This window comes from Protobothrops mucrosquamatus, unplaced genomic scaffold, assembly GCF_001527695.2.
Source record: "Protobothrops mucrosquamatus isolate PMUCROS unplaced genomic scaffold, P.Mucros_1.0 scaffold3027, whole genome shotgun sequence".
NCBI classification, from domain to species: domain Eukaryota; kingdom Metazoa; phylum Chordata; class Lepidosauria; order Squamata; family Viperidae; genus Protobothrops; species Protobothrops mucrosquamatus.
In genome coordinates, this window is record NW_015389042.1 from 68679 (window position 1) to 88287 (window position 19609).

Consider the following 19609-nt stretch of genomic DNA (forward strand, 5'->3'; position numbering starts at 1 on the left):
GACTGGCCTAGGGGAAAATTTTAATGGGGTCTTAAAGCAATTTTATATTAACTTGACCAAATTACTAATATTTGTTTTTACTCATGTTTTTAAATTGTAGTTTTTGGGGATTAGTGTTTTATCTGGTTGTTAGCCGCCCTGAGTCCGTAAGGAGAAGGGCGGGATATAAATTAAATTAATAAATAAATAAATAAATAAATAAAAGAGCCAAGGTTGACTACCCCTGGTTTACATCCTTCTTTGTGATTCCCACAGCCTTGCTCTGGTTCTTACCTTGGGTGCAACCTGGAAGACCCGGAGCTGCTGTGAGTAAGGCAGAGAAGCATAAAGGGGCATGACCACCATCTGAGGGCAGCCATCTGGAAGATGCTTTGCAATGTCCCGACAAGTTTTGGTCATTGCTTCAATCTCTTCCTGGCCTGTCAGAAACACCAGGATATCCTGGGAATAAGGTGCTTCCTTTACAGAAAGAAAACACAACAGATATTTACATAATCTTACGATTCAAAAGCCAACTGATGTTTCAGCTCAGCTGCAATTGGGAAATAGCCTCGCTTTTCTTATCGCCCTCCAGATCACTTGATAGGCCGGTACGTAAAAGATCTTTGTAGCTTGAGGCCTAACATTCCAGTGTTTCCCTTACCCCAGTGATGGCGAACCTTTTAGAGACCGAGTGCCCCAAAACCGCCTTGCCCCTGCTCTGTCCCCACGTCTCCTGCCCGCAGGGCCATCCACCACCTCCACGGCCCGCCACAGATCGCCCAGACGGCCCAGCAGCATCATGGCCACGCCCTCTGTCCACACTCCACAGCATCATCTGTACGCGATGGGGCGCGAGGGCGGCTGCCATGTCCTTGGCTGCGCTGCCCCGCACAGGCTGCACCCAGGGCGACTCTCCTCTGGGGGGCTGCTGGTGAGGAGGGGGCCACGGGGGTGATGGTGGGGTGATGGCATGCGTGCCCATAGAGAGGGCTCTGAGTGCCACCTCTGGCACCCGTGCCATAGGTTCACCATCACTGCCTTACCCTATCACAGTTCTTTTCCAAAGTAGTCTGTATTCTGACATTGTTCCCCGCAACCAAATGAATCACACATCCTCAACTTGCAGCCACCATTGGAACCTGAATTTTTGTTGCTAAGGAAGGCGGTGAAGTAAGTTGCGCCCAGTTTTATGACCTTTTCGCCAAGGTTGCGAAGCGAATCACTGCAATTGTTAAGTGAATCATATGGTCGTTAAGCGAATCTAGCTTCGCCCACTGGCTTTGCTTTTCAAAAACCTGCTGGGAAGGTCGCAAATCATGATCAGGAGGCTGCAATTGTCCTAAATACGTGCTGGTTGCCTCTTCTTGGATTTTGATCATGAGGCTGTGCGGATGCTATGATGGTCCTAAGTGTGATGTCTGGTTGTAACTCACTTTTTCCAGTGCTGTTGTGACTACAAACAGTCACTAAACAAATGGTTGCAAGTCAAGAACTAACTGTACTACAAGGAACAGAGGTTTTATCACAACTGCTTCAAAGATTCAAATGCCCACCTAGAGAAGTTTGGACCTGGTCTTCTCTCTGTATTTTCTGTTAACATGAGAAACATTATACTTATTTTTAAAGCAGCTGACAAATTATCTTTGTATGTTTCAATTAACCTGGATTAAAAAAACCTAAATAGTTTCAAGTGCCTTAGAAACTTTGAGCTTCTACACTTTTACTAATAACTTGCTAGTAGTCTAGATTTGTTTCACAAAGGAGAATTAGAGCCTTCTACTCTGCAACCAATATGCAAAAACAAGCAGTCAACCTCTTAGCAAACTATAGTAGTAATTTGTTGCATTGCATGTTATTTTAAATTCTTTCTTCAAGGAACTTGCAAAAGAAAATGGCTATTTACTGAAGTCACCTTGATATTTGGAATAGTCAGTTTAAAGTTTTCAGATTTAAAATCTTTTGGGGTTTGGGGAAATAACAAAATGGCAACATTCTTAGTGCATTAACACTCTGATGACTGAGGGAAACTGTAATGTATTTATAGGCAATAGTTAGACTAGGCTTCCCCAACCGGTGCCCTCTAGATACGTTGCACTACAACTCCCATTACTCTTTGCCTCCTATTTAGGTGTGACAGGAATTCAATTTAAATTCACATTGTTTTAAAATATCAGGCATCTGCTTTCAATTTTTCATGCAGCCGTAGAGGTTACTGGGTAATGTTAGGTGAGTCTCCACCTCCCAATTTAATCTGCCAAACAGGATTGTTATGGTGGTAACAAGAGGCGGGGGGAAAGAGGCAGCAATAAACTTGTGCATTATCCTGAGACCCCAAGAAGAGCGGAATAAAAAATATACCAGATAAACAAAGACAAGTAGATGAGATATAAATAACCCAGTGTTATACCTGATGGATCTGGAAGACTGTCACTAGTGCTGCTTGGAGGTAATCACTCTGAGATTGCTTTGTGTAGAAAATCTGGATGGGGTGTTGCCGGCCTTCCAAGTAGAGAACTGGTGCTCCATTGAAGTACTGGGAGAACAAGTCTACATCCATTGTAGCTGACATGACAATCACCTGTAAAATGTTGGGTTATAACCAAGAACCACTCTGGACTAGAAGTAAGATTATAATAAGGGAATTTTGCATTACGATCTGCACAAATATACAAGGAGTAAATACGTACAGGCAGTCTTCGACTTACGATCACAATTGAGCCCAAAATTTCTGTTGCTAAGTGAGACATTTGTTCAGTGAATTTTGCCCCATTTTACAACTTTTCTTGCTCTAGCTGTTAAGCGAGTCACTGCATTTGTTAAGTTAGTGACACGGTTGTTAAGTTAATCTGGCTTCCCCATTGACTTTGCTTGTCAGAAGGTGGCAAAATGACCCCGGGACACCGCAACTGCATTAATATAGACCTGTTGCCAAGATTCTGAATTTTGATCACGTGACCATAGAGATGCTGCCACAGTCGTAAGTGTGAAAAATCGTCAAAAGTTATTTTTTTTCAGTGCTGTTGTAACTTTGAACAGTCACAAAACAACCTGTTGTAAGTCGAGGACTACCTGTACTTTATTCATCTGTGTATAGTGTTGAAGGCTTTTTAACTCAGATTCCATGCATCCTTTGCCCGCCTTCATCTTTCATATCAACCCTTGGACTGAGATAAGGCGTGTCAAGACCTTCAATAATGGTAACGTTTCAGTTAGTTCATTAAAATACTTACAGTCAATTGAAGCCTAAAAGATTCTTACATTGCACTTTTTTCTGAAGCAGAATCAGTATTACAAGCATCTTATTTTTTCATTCAAAGCCAAAGGCTTTTTTTAAGCAGCCCTGAATAAAATTCAGCCCTTCTTGACAGACTATAATGGGTATTGAAAATACCTGATAAAAGAATATTTATTTAAACAATGTTGCCACAAATCCAAGTTTCTTTTTGAACTGCTTCTCACTTTCCCCTGCAACCAACCAGAATATTTTTGCCTTTGTAAAGTTTGCTAAATCAGGGGGGAAAAAATAGCCTATAACAGCCTCCACTCAGGCTTCATGTCTCATTAGGCCTAGCTACCCCTCTGTTCCCCTTCTGTGTTCAGCACTCACTTTCAGAGGTAATTTCCCAAGCTCCTTCCGTTTCTTCTGGGCTGCTTTCACTACGCCAAAGAGCACATCTGTGTGAATTGTTCTCTCATGTGCCTCATCCAAAATGACCACACTGTATTTATGCATAAGAGGGTCGCCAATGGCTTCTCGAAGCAGCATTCCATCTGTCAGGAACTTGATTTTTGTTTCATCTGACGTAAGATCTTCAAATCGCACGGTGTAGCCAACCTAAGAAGAAAAGCCATTGGGATAAAAAAAGAGGATTAGTCATGTGGCAACCATTTAGAGGCATCTTTAGGCACTAAATAAGCACAGCAGAATAGTTAAGAGCTGCATATATATTGGCTCTTTTGAGATTGTCCAGACAAGAAGCATCAGCCATGAAAATGAACACTACCTACATTGTAAGATTATAGTAACATAATCTTGCAACTCTGAAAATACCTCTCCCCTCCCTTACTTTGACTCTTCTAAAAACTACGGAGGGTCTTGTCTAAGACACTTTCTTCAGTTCCATCCGTCCTTTGGATTCAGATTTCGTTTATCAAACCATTGTCTAGGCTGCAACCCTTCCTTCTGTCTTTCAAGGTAATTCCCACATGCCATTACAATATGACCAGGGCCTTGACGAGGCAAAGGGGCTTGTGGGGGTAAATGAATTTGTGGGCTATGTCGTCAGACATGTATATCTCCAGAAGGGTCTCCCAAGGCAAACAAGCCATGATGAATTCCCCAGACTAACACCGATCACATCTGCCAAACCCGCATTGGACCAGCCTGGCAGATTATGGAGAAAAGGAGGATCCAAAGAGAAAAAACAATCTACATACCAATTTTCCTAATTCAGTTTTCTTCTCATCTGAGACTCGAGTAGCCAAGGATATAGCAGCCACACGGCGAGGCTGGGTCACAGCAACTATTCCTTGGCGCCCAATTCCCCCCTCATAGAGATACTGTGGAATTTGAGTTGTCTTTCCAGAACCTGTTTCCCCTACAAATTATGAAGCAAATAAAGGTCATTTTGTTAAATATGTCAGATATGGCATCTCCACTATTTATCCTAACAGAAAATAAAACAGAAATGTTTTCTGAATTCATTTAATAAACCGGTGGCCTCAGTCAGCTTTCTCCAACCTGGGCACCACCATACACTAAAATTCTCAGTAATAACCATTTTGAATGGGGAATTTGGGATTTTAAGTCCATCCATTTGGAGTGTCATGGTTGTCACTCCAGATCATGGTTGTCCCAAAGGTGCTTTTTCAGGAGGCAACTGAAAAAGCACCTTTGGGACAACCATGGCCTGGATGACTGAGAATCTTCATAGACATTTAGCTATGCACTTTGGGATGAACACCCTTCGAATGGTGAGGAAGTATGAACAGATTTCCAGAAAACATTGCAGACTACAGGAACCATTTGTGTTTCAGTTTGAGATGCAGACAACACAGACTCATCCCCAACAACCTGCGCCTGTCTTCAACAGTGAGGGGACACAGGGCAGAAAGCACCCTGCAGCCAAGAAGGCTCCACACACATTTGCACTACTCAGGTGACCCTGAGGACACAGGTAAACCTCCAAATGGCTTCAACAACTCTCTAAAAGAATGCAAATGACCAGCTGTCTGCAAGGAAGATAAATTTTTCCATTCCCCACCATCTAGTCAGAGCTGAAGAAGCTTCTTGGATGAGTAGCGAAATGTCTTCAAAGAAAAACAAAAAAGTCCAGTTTTGTCAGCCTCCTGAAAAAGCACCCTTGGGAAACCCATTTGGAGGTTATTCATGTTGTGGATACTAGTAAACATGTTCACTGGAACTTACCTCTAAGCAAATATTGTGCAACTGAAGCCTTATTTTACCTGCTGCTTTTCAAGTACTCCATAATACCATAACACCATAACACTGAGAGCTAGCTTATTTAGTGGTGAAGGTGTTGAGCTAGAAACCAGGAGACTCTGAGGCCTCCCTTAGGCATGAAAGCCAGCTAGGTAACTTTGGGCCAGTCTCTCTCTTCCAGCCCAACCCACCTCACAGGGTTGTTTTGGGGAAAATAGGGGGCATGAGTATTAGGTATGCTTGCCCCTTGAGTTACTTGTAAAGTAATAAAGATGGAATAAAACCCTAATAAAAAATAAAATATATTAAAAAGCTAGGATAAAGATATACTACTAATTATTATTATTCCCCCCCCATTTCCTTCTCCTACTAATAAAAAAGGTCCTAACAATTATATAACTGTAGTACAATATATCTGGAACATTCCCAATTGGAGAAAGCAGTTTTACAGTGTATCTACAGGAGCTGTTCTTTCAGCACCAAAATAAAGGAGCTAGATACAACTTCCTACAGGTATTCTATGTAAATGTCTTGGTACTGTTAGTTAATTATAAAGAACATAGCCATTCATTATCTCCGGCAGTAAAATATGCATGCCAAATATTTATTTTCCACAATATTTTTAAAGCCAACATATTTTAAATTTGTCTGATTATCTGTCTAAAAATTATTGGTCACTGTGGTATACTACTATTTGATTTGTTTGTATTTTAGGACAATTTGGAAAATCCCCCCCCCCTTGGCTGAGTTCCCACAACATGCTAATCCCTAATCCTGGCTAAGAAAACACAACTGCAGGGGTCCAGTAATGTGCTACTCCAAGATACTCAACCCCATTTTACCTTCTTCTAAAGTTTGCATAAGCTTGATGATTGTTTGAATGTTACACTGTAATTCTTGGCTTAGCTACTTTCAGCTACCCAAACATTGTTTTCATACCTCAATTCAGGGCAGTATCACATGTATGCTAAGCCAGTGAGTAAGCTCATGTCAGTTACCTTCTGTGAGATAAAATATTTTTTCTCTTTTAGGCACATTAATTTGCTAGATTCTGGAGGAAACCCTCTTCAATAAATGAGAAAATGAAGTGTAATATCCCCTCCCCCATCCACCCCCAAACTTCAAACACTGGCTTGCATTTCAAATGCTTGAGAATAATTGAAAAGAGGCTAGTTAAGCCATATCCAACCAAAAAGCAGAGGCTATCATCAGCACCTCCATATATCTTTTTGAGGAAAAGTAGCAAACTCTGTTTCTGTTGCTCCCCTCTGGGAGGAGCTTTCAGAATATTTCTAGCAGGACTACTAGATTCTGCAACAACTTTGCTCCTTATGCCACCCGTCTTGTAAATTTGCAGGATTCTTTTTTCTCGCCATGTATATGTATACATCCGAACTAGACTGTGTTGTTCTTCTATGTTATGTGTGTGTGTTTATGTGGTTATATGCATAACTTTCTGCCATGTTTGTGCAGTGTATATTGGAGGTGGTTACCCTTTGAGAGCTGAATGCAATGAAATTCAATTTTAATGTATGCTGATTAGTGTACATTTAAGGTGACAAAGTTATTCTATTCTATTCTATTCCATTCCATTCTATTCTATTCACATCTGCCAAAGAGATGTCAGCAGCTGCAGTGGGTTGGTTACAACTCCACAATTCCTATCCTCTTTGGGAAACCTGAGAATGGCAGTTCCAAGCACAGCACTAAAACACACTGAAAGCCGGTCATAAACTCCGACCCTCCAGCACTGCAGAGAAAGGGGCGGGTAACAGGATGATCCCCAGCAGAAGTCGCACGACAAAAAGGATTAAAACAGTGTTTCTCAACCTTGACCATTTTAAGGCACGTGGACTTCAACTCCCAGAATTCCACAGCCAGCAAGGCTGGCTGTGGAATTCTGGGAGTTGAAGTCCACATGCCTTAAAATGGTCAAGGTTGAGAAACACTGGATTAAAAAGAGGGAGCGCCCGCGGGCGTCTTTCAGTTGGCAAAAAAGGGAATGTTGCATCCAGTCGGCGGCCGAGAGGAAAGAGAAGAGAAGCCGCCTTCTTACGTTCTGCTTTTCTTCCGTTCAAGGGGAAAATTCCCCAGAGTGGGAAATTTGAGAGTTTAAGAAGCAGCTACGGGGAAGCCCCGCCCTCCGCACACAGCAGCGGCGGAGGGACGAACACACGCCAGACTCCGCCCCTTTCCTGCAGTAAGCAGGAACGCTCCCGCTCAATCGCCCCTCCCCTTCGGAAAAGGGACGAGGCTTCCGTTGACTCCTCCCCCAGCGAGTCTGTTGAGAAAGGGTGGGGGAAGGGCATGATTCCCTCACCGATCAGGACCGCGCAGTCCAAGGTGCGGAGCTGTCCGAGCAGCGTCCCCCGCGCTTGGAAAATCGGCAGGTTCCGGCGCTGGCTGTCGATCCCTATCGAAGAAGACGACGACGACAAGGAAGAGGATGCGGACGAAGGATGGCGTTTCGTTCCCGGCGTCGTTAGTAACATCGCTCTGCGCGATCCAGAGGCGAGAGGCAGCGTGGTGGACGCCAGCTTCGGTTTCTTGAACGGGGGCAGTTCCCCGGTCCTCTGAGGCATCCTCGGCTCCCAGTGGTAGCAGCGTCGTCCTCGCCGGCGTCAGGTAACATGCTTCGCCGGGCCCCGCCCCTCGGTTTGCCTCAGAAAATGCGGACTACATTTCCCAGCAATCCTCGCGCCCGCCTCTTGTCGATGCCCGCTCACTAACGTAGTAGGAGGCTCTTGGAGATTGTAGTCGCTTTCCGCTGTCTCCAATTTAGGCATGCGCACTACTGCTCACCCAAGGGCAGAGCCTTCTGGGTCTTCAAGTTATGCTTGCCGCAGGCGTGAGAAGCGTCGTATTGTGAAACAGGGTGCTCGTGTTGCACGTTAGAACGGTCCCTGCCCGCGTGTTTTGCTTGTTTACTTTGTTTGCCGATGTTCTTATTATCGGGAATTCCAATTTCCACGAGGCAGGGCCCGAGCTTTTTTCATAACCTTTTATTTTTTTTTAAACCATGTAGCTATTGTTCTGAGTCAGAGATACACGATATTCAATTTTATGTCTGATGTTTGCAGTACGTGGACATACCGGTAGGAGTAGGCTTACAACTTTTTCTTTCATTGCTACCAGATACTCTGGATTCACGTGAAAAAGCGCCATATTTATAGCCGCTTAAACAGTATTTACTTCTATTTTGGTCAGTTAACACAGTAACATTTAACTGAAATGCTTTTATGACACAACAGCTATCTTTTAGTTGCACTACCAGGCAATCCTGAATTTTTAATACTTTACCACAGAGCTGTCTTTCTGGCACAATACAAGGTAGGGATAGGAAATAGGCTTCTGCCTCACAAAGAAATAGAAACTGACGTACTTTAGATTAACTAGATCAATTTTTTCTACTGGAATCTAAATTAGTTGCAAAATGTTGAGAAAACGTACATATAAAACGGCAAAACAAAATGGTTTGAACTTGCATGCAGCCAGGAACCTGTTTTTAAAATCATCACAGAATTCACATTTTTTTTTATAAAAGGGCATTTGTTAAATCACTTGGCAGTAAGAAAAATTTATCCACAGGATTTATAAATCTACAAAATCTCCACCTTTTACACAACCAGTTTAGATTTTACTTTGCAGAACCTAATAGTATATGAAAAGTAATGTGTCACACACTCAGATCTGGGAAATGAGAATTTGCTGGTGGTTGTATAAATTTTTCTGATTCTCAACTGTTTATAAAGTATTTAGAGTTGCCCTGAGGAGAGTTGGGCAGCAAACAAATACAATAAAATTTAGCATCCTTCTTATCAATACTGGGCTTCAGAGGCAGTGCTGTACTCTGCCCCCCCAACATCAGAGTTATCTGTATTAAGGTGCCATTGCCAACTTTATGAAACTTATCTAATGTTAAATCTGTTCAGTTTATCTTCCTTATATAACTCCACTAAAAGAATCATCTAAAGTTAATACATTTATCCTCTTGGACCATTAAAAATGTAAAAAAAAAAGCCCAAACATTTGACTCTACCTTATTTACCCATAAAACAGTTACTGACAATTTGTGCTGATCCACATGTTTTACATTCCTAAAGGAGGTCGGTCCATGAAGAAGAATGAAAGTAGTTTCAATCTACGTCAAGTCCAATTTTACTGTTCCAAATTTTTAAAAATCAGCATGTACACACACACAAGAGTATGCTTGTTTGGTGCTGTGTTTTAAATGAGCATTTTTAAGTTTGGAAATGGGGAAAAGCTAGTGACAGCAATGTAGTTATCTGGACAATACCAACAACTGTGTGGTTTAAGTTATGAGGAGGGCTGACTGCTTATCAGAGAACACATAGAATGATTAAAGACTGCCTGAAGGCCAAATGGATCATCAGTCAGGTTTTTTACATTCCAAAAACATCAGAATTTGTTCTACCTTAAGAATGTCATGATTTAATAACCTCGCACTCTTCAAACTCCTAGACTGCAGCTCAACTCCTGAATTCTCACATTTTTTTAATTAGCCAAGACCTTGGATACAATAATCTTAAGATGTCACAAACTTTTATGATTTTGGGATTCCAGCTGTCTTTTATTTTGTGGGATGCTAAGGCCACTATGCAGCAATGTAAGTGTGAAACTGGGAAGGTAATTCTCCCACACAAAAGACTAAATAAAGCCCTGAAGAGAACTGGTCTTTCATAACAGATATTTTGAGGAAATTATAGCTTAGAACTTTCATTCTTCCAGTGCTGTCTGTCATGACATTTGTATGAAACAGTATTATTTCTTAGTTTCTTAGAAGTTCCCTTTCAAAGTAGCAATAAAGGAAGACAAATCATGTTCCATAAAATAGAAAAATAGTAAAGATGCCAATGGAATTGAAGATATAAAAGTCAAACTTATATAGAATCTAAGAGTATCTACATTGACTCTAATCCCAAACTCCACATGAGAAATCTGCTTTTAAGAGAATATATAACACTGTATGTAAGAAAGATGGACTGTACCTTATAGCTAACCAATTTTACAATTTANTCATGTTCCATAAAATAGAAAAATAGTAAAGATGCCAATGGAATTGAAGATATAAAAGTCAAACTTATATAGAATCTAAGAGTATCTACATTGACTCTAATCCCAAACTCCACATGAGAAATCTGCTTTTAAGAGAATATATAACACTGTATGTAAGAAAGATGGACTGTACCTTATAGCTAACCAATTTTACAATTTACATATGAAACCTTATCAACCAGCGGCCTTGGTCCCTAGCCACCATTGGAGGTTACACTGCAAACATAATTGTAAACTGGTTTTGGTAAACACAAAGACTTCAACATAATTTAGCATATAAAATCTGCCCAAATCTTCTGAGAAAAAAAAGAGGCTCTTCAGTTGTAGTTTGCTTCACAGGCACCGTTGCCATAGCCAGCAAGTCAAGTAAGCTTGCCTGTTTAATTATGTAATGAAAAAGGAAAAATAAAATAAACAGTTTTATTCATCTTCTGTAGTTACCCAGTCCTGTATGAAATAAAACTAAAAGGGCCTTACAAATATTTCTTTTTACACATGAACTGAAGAACACAAGAATGTGCATTTCCAGTTTTCCTTGGCTTGGATCATTCATTTCTAAACAAATCAATGTAAAAGTCTCCAAGAGGGTTTGAAGTCAGTTTTTTTTGCAAAATGTCTTTTGATCAGATTTGTTTTTCATTTTTGAAAAAATGTTTTGCATATTCAGCGTTCTCAAAACTTCCTTTATGCAAGAGAACAGAACCATTCTCCAGAGTGGTTTGCTTGCCTAGTCTCTCGTCAAAGATATTTGCTGGATCTCAGCCTCCTAGGCGCTGACCTTCTCCCCATGCAAAACCTCCTGGCCTTTCTTCAGGCAATGGATTGTAATTGGGATCTTCTTCTGGAGTATCAAATATTAGCTTCCTGTTAAACAATATATATATATATATATTTAATGCTCAAGTCAACAGAAATAGAAAATTGTACATACATTACTAACAGAAGGGAAACATTCAAAGCTCCATAATTTCTGCCAACATGTTCTTTTCTCCTTTGCCTCAAGGGTAATTGGAAAGAAGAGCAGGTGGCCAGAATTAGTAATGTATGTATATTTTGCTTAGGAAGAACCATTAGTTCCCACAGTTCTGAACTGCATATATTGTGTATTTCTCAATTTGTTAAAAAGTTTCTTTTAAATGCTGCTTCTAAATTAATTTCTTGTGACCGTATTACAGCTTTCCCCAATCTGATATTCTCCAGACATACCAAATACAGCTTTCATCAAGCCCAAGCAGCAAAGTAGGATAGGGTGATTTTTTTTTAGCTCTTGTTATTATTGATATTTATCAAGTTAATCAGTTATCACTGATTATTCCTTTGTGTAGATATAAACTGAATTCTAACCGGATTTAAAACCTACTAGACTTTTCTAAGATGATATGGTTCAGTCTAGCATGGTAAATGACATATGAAAAGGTCTGAGCCCAAAAAGTATCCACCTATTTCAACTACCTGTTCTGTAAGTAACCAGTCAGATGCTTTTATAAATCCAACAAACAGTACTTGTAGACAAATATTCTCCACAGCAATTATCTGACACTGTATATTGAGCCAGGCAACCAATCCATTTAGATCAGTATTTTGCTAACTTACAGTGCTTTAGATATTATTCCCAGCTCTATCTATACATGATGGATTTGAATTCAGGACATTCATCAAGTGAAACATGTGTTCTAATATCAAAATAGACTTCCTCTGGAAATTCCATTTAATTATACACCTCTTAGGTACGATCAACTAAGCCATGCTTGGAAAACAGTGGAGAAATCTGGGAGATTAAGACAGTAATCCAGAATTCAATGTGAATTAAATTCCATCTTTGTCCATTTGGAATTCTCTTGCTGAATACAACTGTTTTTGCATTAGTTTGGGTACAGTTTATTCTGTCTCTTCCCTCTCAGTCAATACCCTTCACAAAAGAAAGCATTTTTTGATTGGGAGCTGCCCAGAGTTGCCTATAAGATGGGCAGCTATATAAATGATTTAAATAAAAAAATAAAATAAAAAATAATAGAAAGCACTTACAATATATATGGAGTTTTTAGAAGCCTTCCTCCCCCAGGCTGATTTGGAAAGACATCTTCCAAGAAGAAATATATATGACCCACAGCAATGCCTAGAGAAGAGGGGGGAAATATTGAAATACAACATTGTTTTATTATAAAAGTCTAAAAAGCATCCAACTACCCAACATTAATCACTCCAGTCTGGAGAAGGCATTTTAAAAGCCTGTTTCATAAAAGACTACCTGAGGCTTGAAAAGATTGTTTCTTAGGAATTCTAAACAAGTTAGTTTCCTTTTCCAATTGTGTGAATATTTAGGTGGACAGCAAAATCTACTCCTGCTGCTTTAAAATTTAAAACATTTAATAGTTTTTCACACCATCAGTTCATTTATTTTTAGAAGAAGCACCTCAGGTTACATTTTGCAAGCTGTTCCTATAAGATTTTTATATGTAGAATTGCTTTTCTTGGCCTCTTTTTTCATACGTAAACTGTAAGACAACAAGCAGCACAGTAGTGCTTTTATGAATTCTGCATTTTACGTTCTGTGAAGTATATATAATTCCCATTATTAAGCTAGGTAATCAAATCTGTATTCCCTCATAATGATTAAAAGAGGCTGCTACCAAGGATTATTTTTTTTATTATGTGCCATCAAGTTAAAGATGACTTTTAGTAACTACATAGATAGTCCTCCTCCAGAATGATCTGGCTCGTCACATCTTCTAAGAGTGTAATCATGGCTGCTGTAATTATGCTGGGATTCCTCAGGGACTATCAATGTATTGCATAATTGTAACTTTGTATTAAAAATGCCCTTCAAATCTCAGTTTTAGTATACACAATCAGAAAAGCAGATAACTACATTTAAGGGATAAGGCAGGTCAACAAGACAAGGATTTTATTATAGTTCATTTACTGACAGAATCATCTTACCTAGAAGATCTACTATAATGGAGTTTCCCAATAAAAGTGAAAATCCCATGAGGACCCATGGAAGAAATGGGGCCTGAAAGATGAGAAGCCCAAAGAAATTCATGCGAACAAAAGGATTTCTGCGGCTCCAGACATACACTAGCATTATCGTAAATGCCTGCCCTAAAAAAACCAAATTGACAAACAAGCCAAAAAGCTGACGGGAATAATGGTTAAAGAAAAAGTCACTGTACTCTTATCAAAGAAAAAAATTAAAAATAATTAGCAGAAAGTAATAATCCTGCATACATATTTATTTTGGTAATTCAGTGTCTAGTGGCACATTAGGAATGAGGAAGAACCAAAAGGTAAATCAGATTTAAACCCTAAAGTAACATTCCAAATCTTAGAAAAAAAGAACCCCCACAACGGAAAGGTTTATTGCTTAATTTACACACTGTGGAAAATCCTTAGCAGGACAGGTTTCCTGAAGCAGATCTACTTCAACCTGTGGTACAGATTTGAGGCCAGATTGCAAACCATTTTTGTCTAATCATAATGAAACTTTTTAAACTGAGACTGATGCAATGCCTCAACTGAGTGAAATCTTTGCAAAGCTGCACAGACCTGAACTTGCTAATTCTCCAGAAAAAAGATATACTGGAAGAGGGAAAATAGCCACTATGATAGGATTTCTGCACTTGCATGGCATAATCAAACACATGAATACTGTAAAAAAGAGTTTTAGTTTTTAGTACAGATAGTCCTTGACTTATGACCACAATTGAGCCCAAAATTTATGTTGGTAACTGAGACAATCATTAACCAAGCTTGGCATCATTTAACAAACTTTCTTGCCAGTTGTTAAGTGAATCACTGCAGTTGTTAAGTTAGTAACACAGTTGTTAAGTGAATCTAGCTTCCCCATTGACTTTGCTTGTTAGAAGGTTGGAAAAAATGATCACATAACCCCAGGACACTGCAACTGTCATAAATATGAGTCAGTTGCCAAGCATCCAAATTTTGATCATATGACCACAGAGATGCTGCAACAGTCATGTGAAAAATGGTCACAAGTCACTTTTTTCAGTGCCGTTGTAACTTCAAACAGTTACTAAATGAACTGTTGTAAGTCAAAGACTACCTGTATCTGAGAGTAAACTGGCAAAGTCCCTTCACCTGGAGAGTGGTTGCCACGTAATGTACATAAATATACAGCCCTAGTGTGACTCAGCATAAGCCTAGGTTTCACTTCCCATTTCACAAAGAAATTATGCAAAGTGATCTGGGGCTGATCTTATATTCTTAGCATAATTATCATCATTAGTTGATTGTGAAGATAAAAATAGAGACACTTGCACACTGACCTGAGGAAAGGAAATAAAAGTTATTGCAGTAGGTCAGAATTGGACCTTGTTCTGAACGTCTGAAGTTTTTCACTACCAGTATTTTTCTCGTGCAAGTAAATATGTATTTTGAAATTAAATAATCTTAGATTACCTCTGCTCTTCAGAGAAGTTCTCAAATTCTAAGATATTTTTAAGAAATGATCTTGTTTGAAAGTACCACCTAACAAAATTTTCCACAGTTCTGAAAATCTTTGTGAAGCGGTACATTTGAGACTCTTTAGAAAGTTAAGGCCCAGCCAGTTCCAAATCAAACCAAGGAAATATTTTCTTTTTAAAAAATGGTTATTTTTATAAATAATTTTCCCTGATCAGGCCTAGTGAATATCATAACGGCACTGCATGAATTGGAGCTTTCCATCAAAATAAGAACCTAGAATTCTTTCACAAAGTATACATTTCTGAAAAAAAATTGTTTAATTGCCTTCCTAGAAGACATATCCATTATTAAAGAGCTATCCCCAAAATAGTTGGAAAACAATTATAATTATTTTGTCTTATCCCAGATCTTATATATAAAATCCAACAATAAAAGGATACAGTCATTAAGAGTCCACCAAAAAGGAACATAAATACAAAGTCTGCTGTCCGGCCACGAAATGATCCTTCCTCAAGCATTCGACAATAGCGATATCTGATTACCAGTTCAGGAAAATACTTGATGTAGACACATATTTTATTTTTACAAGAAAATGAAACTGTACTGTGTTTTAGCTTCAGATTCAGAGGTGGAAGAAATGGATTTTAAGTAGGTACACCTTTAGTCTTATTTTAGCTTTTAGAACTGAAATAATTGAAGTCTATTGTTAATTACACAGAGTCAATTATTTTATCAGATCTTTTTGGAAAAAAGGTCAATACTGATATTAAAACTTCTATGCCATAAAATTGGGATACATCAGGGACTTTCGGCCCATAAATCCAAAAATCTAAGGTAGTAACCAAGTTACAACCAATGTAAAGGATCTGCCTCCTATCATTACAGATCTAATTTTGTATTGATTTGCTGCCAAAAATCATATTTTTGTAATTCAGACTTTTACACTTGGAGATTATCAGTGCAGATCTCACAGATGCAGCAAGAACAAATCACAATGTTCATATTCTCTGTTGGGTTATGGTTATTATAATTTTGTTTTATACTTGTGATATGAGTTGTTTTTCCATGGATTATTTTTAGGCACTAAGGTTATATATTTAAAATGGGCAGCTATATACATTTTATAAACAAATACATTATTTGGCTCAGATGTGTAAATATATTCCTTCTACAAAGAAAATGGATCTGGAGAAATCAACATCAATAACATGTATTCAAAATAAGTCCTCACGTTCATCTTAAACGTTTTGTTAAAAATTATATAGTCAGCAATAACACATGTCTAGCATGTAGCAACCAAACAACTAAAGGAATATTCTTGATTCAACATCCAATGCTTCAAAGCTATTTTTATTTATATCCCACTTTTATTTTTTACAAATAACTCAAGGCAGTGAACACACCTAATACTCTTTCCCTATTTTCCACACAACAACCCTGTAAAGTGAGTTGGGCTGAGAGTGTGTGATTGGCCTAAGGTCACCCTGCTGGTTTTCATGGATAAGACAGGATTTGAAGACTCATTCTCCAGGTGATTTTATAAAAAAATATTATAAATGTAAAAAACTATTTGGTGAGTATCCTCACCAATTTCAGTTGGTATTACCTGCTTCAGGAGAGCTATAATGAGAAAATACTTAAGTAACTAAAACCTCCCTCTGTAATAAAGCCTCTGTATTGGGGGGGAGTGTCTTGAAAGTTTGGATACTACGACAAAGTAGGGTTTTCCTCTCATATCCTCACTTCCAAAGATAATCTGTACCTCATGAGATACCAAGGAATGGCCAAATTAATATTACGACAGAATTTTTTTGGGCTATCTTGACTCTAAGCAAAGCTTGATTTTCCCATAAACAAATTAGGAGCTAGCACTGCTGACATATGAAAACAAATGGTGATTACCCTTAAAATTCAGCAAAACAGGATAAACATGTGGCTTATAATATTTTTTCAAAGAAGGAATTGCAGCTAGTGTCATCCCCTTAAATTACTTATTTGCTTCTAAAGTTGTTGTTACACCACCTAGAGTCCATGTAAATCACGGATGTCAAACTCGCGGTGTCACATGACGTGTCGCGATGTATCATTACTTTTTTCCCATTGCTGGCAATGGGGTGGGCGCGGTTTTGGTGTGACGCATCCGGCCTGCAGTTTGACACCCCTGATGTAAATTATGGCAGTATATTAAATAAATAAAATAAAACTAGAAGATTCAACTAACTTTCATTGGGGTAGTTCTCTAAAAGGTCTTATATATGCAACCATATGTAAGCTTCCACACAGAAGATAAGCAAAAGATACAAGAATATCATATTAAATAAAAAATTGAATCCAACTGGCCCAAAGAAAAGGTAGTTTGTAACCAACCTCCATACCTGCAAGAGATATGAGGAATGAGAAATTAATAAATTACATTTAAACAAATGCTTGTTTGCTTGAGGGTGGCATAGTGGTTAGAATGCAGTGTTGCAGGCTAACTCTACCTACTGCCAGTTCAATCCTCACTGGCTCAAGGTTACTCAGCCTTTCATCCTTCCAAGGTTGGTAAAATGAGGACCAGATTGTTGGGGGCAATATGCTGATGTTGTAAACTGCCCAGAGAATGCTGTAAAGCACTGTGGAGCAGCATATAAGTGTTATTGCTATTGCTAAATAAAAAAAAACTCTCAAATGATGTAAATGTACTTTGTATCCAGAAGTAACACTGCTTCTGCTTAAAGCAAAGATTGTGTATGAGAAGACCTAAATATGTATATTTAAAAATAAGGTCTCATACAGAATATTATTGTAAGATGCTGCATTTATTAGCACTAATTATCAAACTTTATAATTAGTTATGGCTAAAAAATCAATGTTATCAATATTGCCTGAATGAATGGCAAAACCTAACTAGCTTAATTAAAGTTTGCAGTCCAATAAGAATCACAGCAAAACCAGCTGTAGCTCATTGTATTACAGAGTAATCATATTTTGTAGCAGAATCAACATGTAATATTATTAGGAATAAAGCTTGTAGCTATTAGAGGGTTCCACCATAAATCTCAAGAATTTCATTTACAACTTGAGCAAAACACCATACAATGTGGGAGGGAGATTATTTACTTGATTCCACTTGTTAAAAATACCAGCAATTCTGATTTGGGAAAACTGAATTATGCTACTTGCCTTTATGAAAAACTGATATACAAAGAAGCACTTACTTGAAAATTTTTAAATATCAATTCTGGATTGAAGTACAGTTGAAAAGGTGTGATTAATTCTAATTGCTAAAAAAAAAGAAAATACAAAGGAAGGCATAATTATACAACACTGTAATTTATGAATCCACCATTAGGCAGGTTATATTATTGAATTTGGAGTTCCGTGATGACCTAATGTAATCTAGTCCATAACCAATCTATCTTCATGCATAAACAGTCATCTGATTTCATCCAATACTAACCAGGTAGAACCTGCTGGGGTTTTTTAAAACACAAATCAAAATACCATCTCTTTCCCTCCATAAAGATGAACCCTCTTATTGGACCATTTATTCTCTTTCAGAATTCTAAGCAAAAAAATAATAGGAGTACAATAGGATATAGCAAAGACCACTTTTTAAGATACATTTTAAAAAATAGGATAAAATTTGTAATAAATATCTGTACATACAAACTTAATGTTACACTTGTAGCAAAAAGGAAAGCTACTGTCCTGCTTTTCAAGTATTTGCTTGGCCACTGAGAAAAACATGCTAAGAGTGCTTTTCTTATGTGCATACTATCCCAAAAGTCACTGCTCTAAAAATCTATATACCTTCAATATCCAAGATCTAATATTTTCATCTATTTTGTTTTGTACCATATTCTAAGCTGTGAGTTTACTTATGTTTATACCAGAAAAATGTCTACAGTAATATTAGCAAATGATAGGACAGCTATGTGATACTTTAGTTATGTTGCAGGCAAGTAGATTGGAAGATGGTTTCTCAGACTACATTTACTGTTCAGTGGAATAATAAATATTTTGATTATATATGGACTGGGTTCCAGATTCTATTTTACACAATTTTCGCTTAATTCTCTTTTCAGCCTCATTTTAATTTTTACAACCATACGGTAAATCAGTCTGAGGGATCCTAACTCTTCATGGCCTGATCCAATATCGGTTCTTAGCGGATGGGTCACCAGGAGTGGAAAGATTGTTTACATTCAATGCCATAGATATAACCTTTCTTCAAAACTTAAGCTGCACAAAGTTTCTATGCCGCGCATAGTCACTTCGGATACTGAGATGGGTGGCATATAAATTTAATTATTAGAATCAGAGAGGGGAAAAAAGAGTTCATCACGACCAAATCTAGAAATAAAACATCTGCCCAATAGCCAAGGTAGAGTATGTCAAAGGAGAGGCTCTGCGGATTCCCCTCGAACGACTGCTTATTCTACCACAGAGCGACCACGGGACGCCCACCCTTCTCCCCCACTCACCACAGCAGCGGTGGTGAGGACGCAGGCGGTAGTGTAGGCCCGTGTGACAGGAGGTATCTGCAGGTATTCCTGCCGGAAAGTCTGATACGCCATCTTGGCGCTGCCGCCTAAAGCTCTTCCTCAGCTCACAGTATCTCCTCGATGTCGGCCAATCATATCCCCAAAGCCATTAGCTGACTAGCCAATCTGCCATTTCCATTCTTCCTTTTTTTTT

General features: G+C 38.6%; 2 protein-coding genes across 2 annotated transcripts in view; both read right to left on the minus strand.

Moving 5' to 3' along the window:
- Positions 1-8023, minus strand: part of DHX33 (DEAH-box helicase 33) — a 20352-nt gene extending 12329 nt beyond the window's left edge. The window contains exons 1-5 of the mRNA XM_015826268.1: positions 7746-8023; positions 4420-4580; positions 3590-3817; positions 2390-2560; positions 274-459 (exon numbers count right to left, since the gene is read on the minus strand). Coding sequence (XP_015681754.1) covers positions 274-459; positions 2390-2560; positions 3590-3817; positions 4420-4580; positions 7746-8007 — 1008 coding nt within the window. The 5' untranslated portion in view covers positions 8008-8023. The remainder of the gene's footprint in view (positions 1-273; positions 460-2389; positions 2561-3589; positions 3818-4419; positions 4581-7745) is intronic.
- A 2807-nt stretch (positions 8024-10830) lies between these two features.
- On the minus strand, positions 10831-19585 carry DERL2 (derlin 2). Its single transcript, XM_015826269.1, has 7 exons — positions 19396-19585; positions 18127-18192; positions 17228-17301; positions 15367-15460; positions 13442-13637; positions 12527-12617; positions 10831-11365 (listed from the first exon to the last, which is right to left on the minus strand). Exons 1-7 carry the CDS (start codon positions 19486-19488, stop codon positions 11260-11262), a joined length of 720 nt encoding a protein of 239 aa, XP_015681755.1. The 5' UTR covers positions 19489-19585; the 3' UTR covers positions 10831-11259.
- Between the last annotated feature and the right edge of the window lie 24 nt (positions 19586-19609).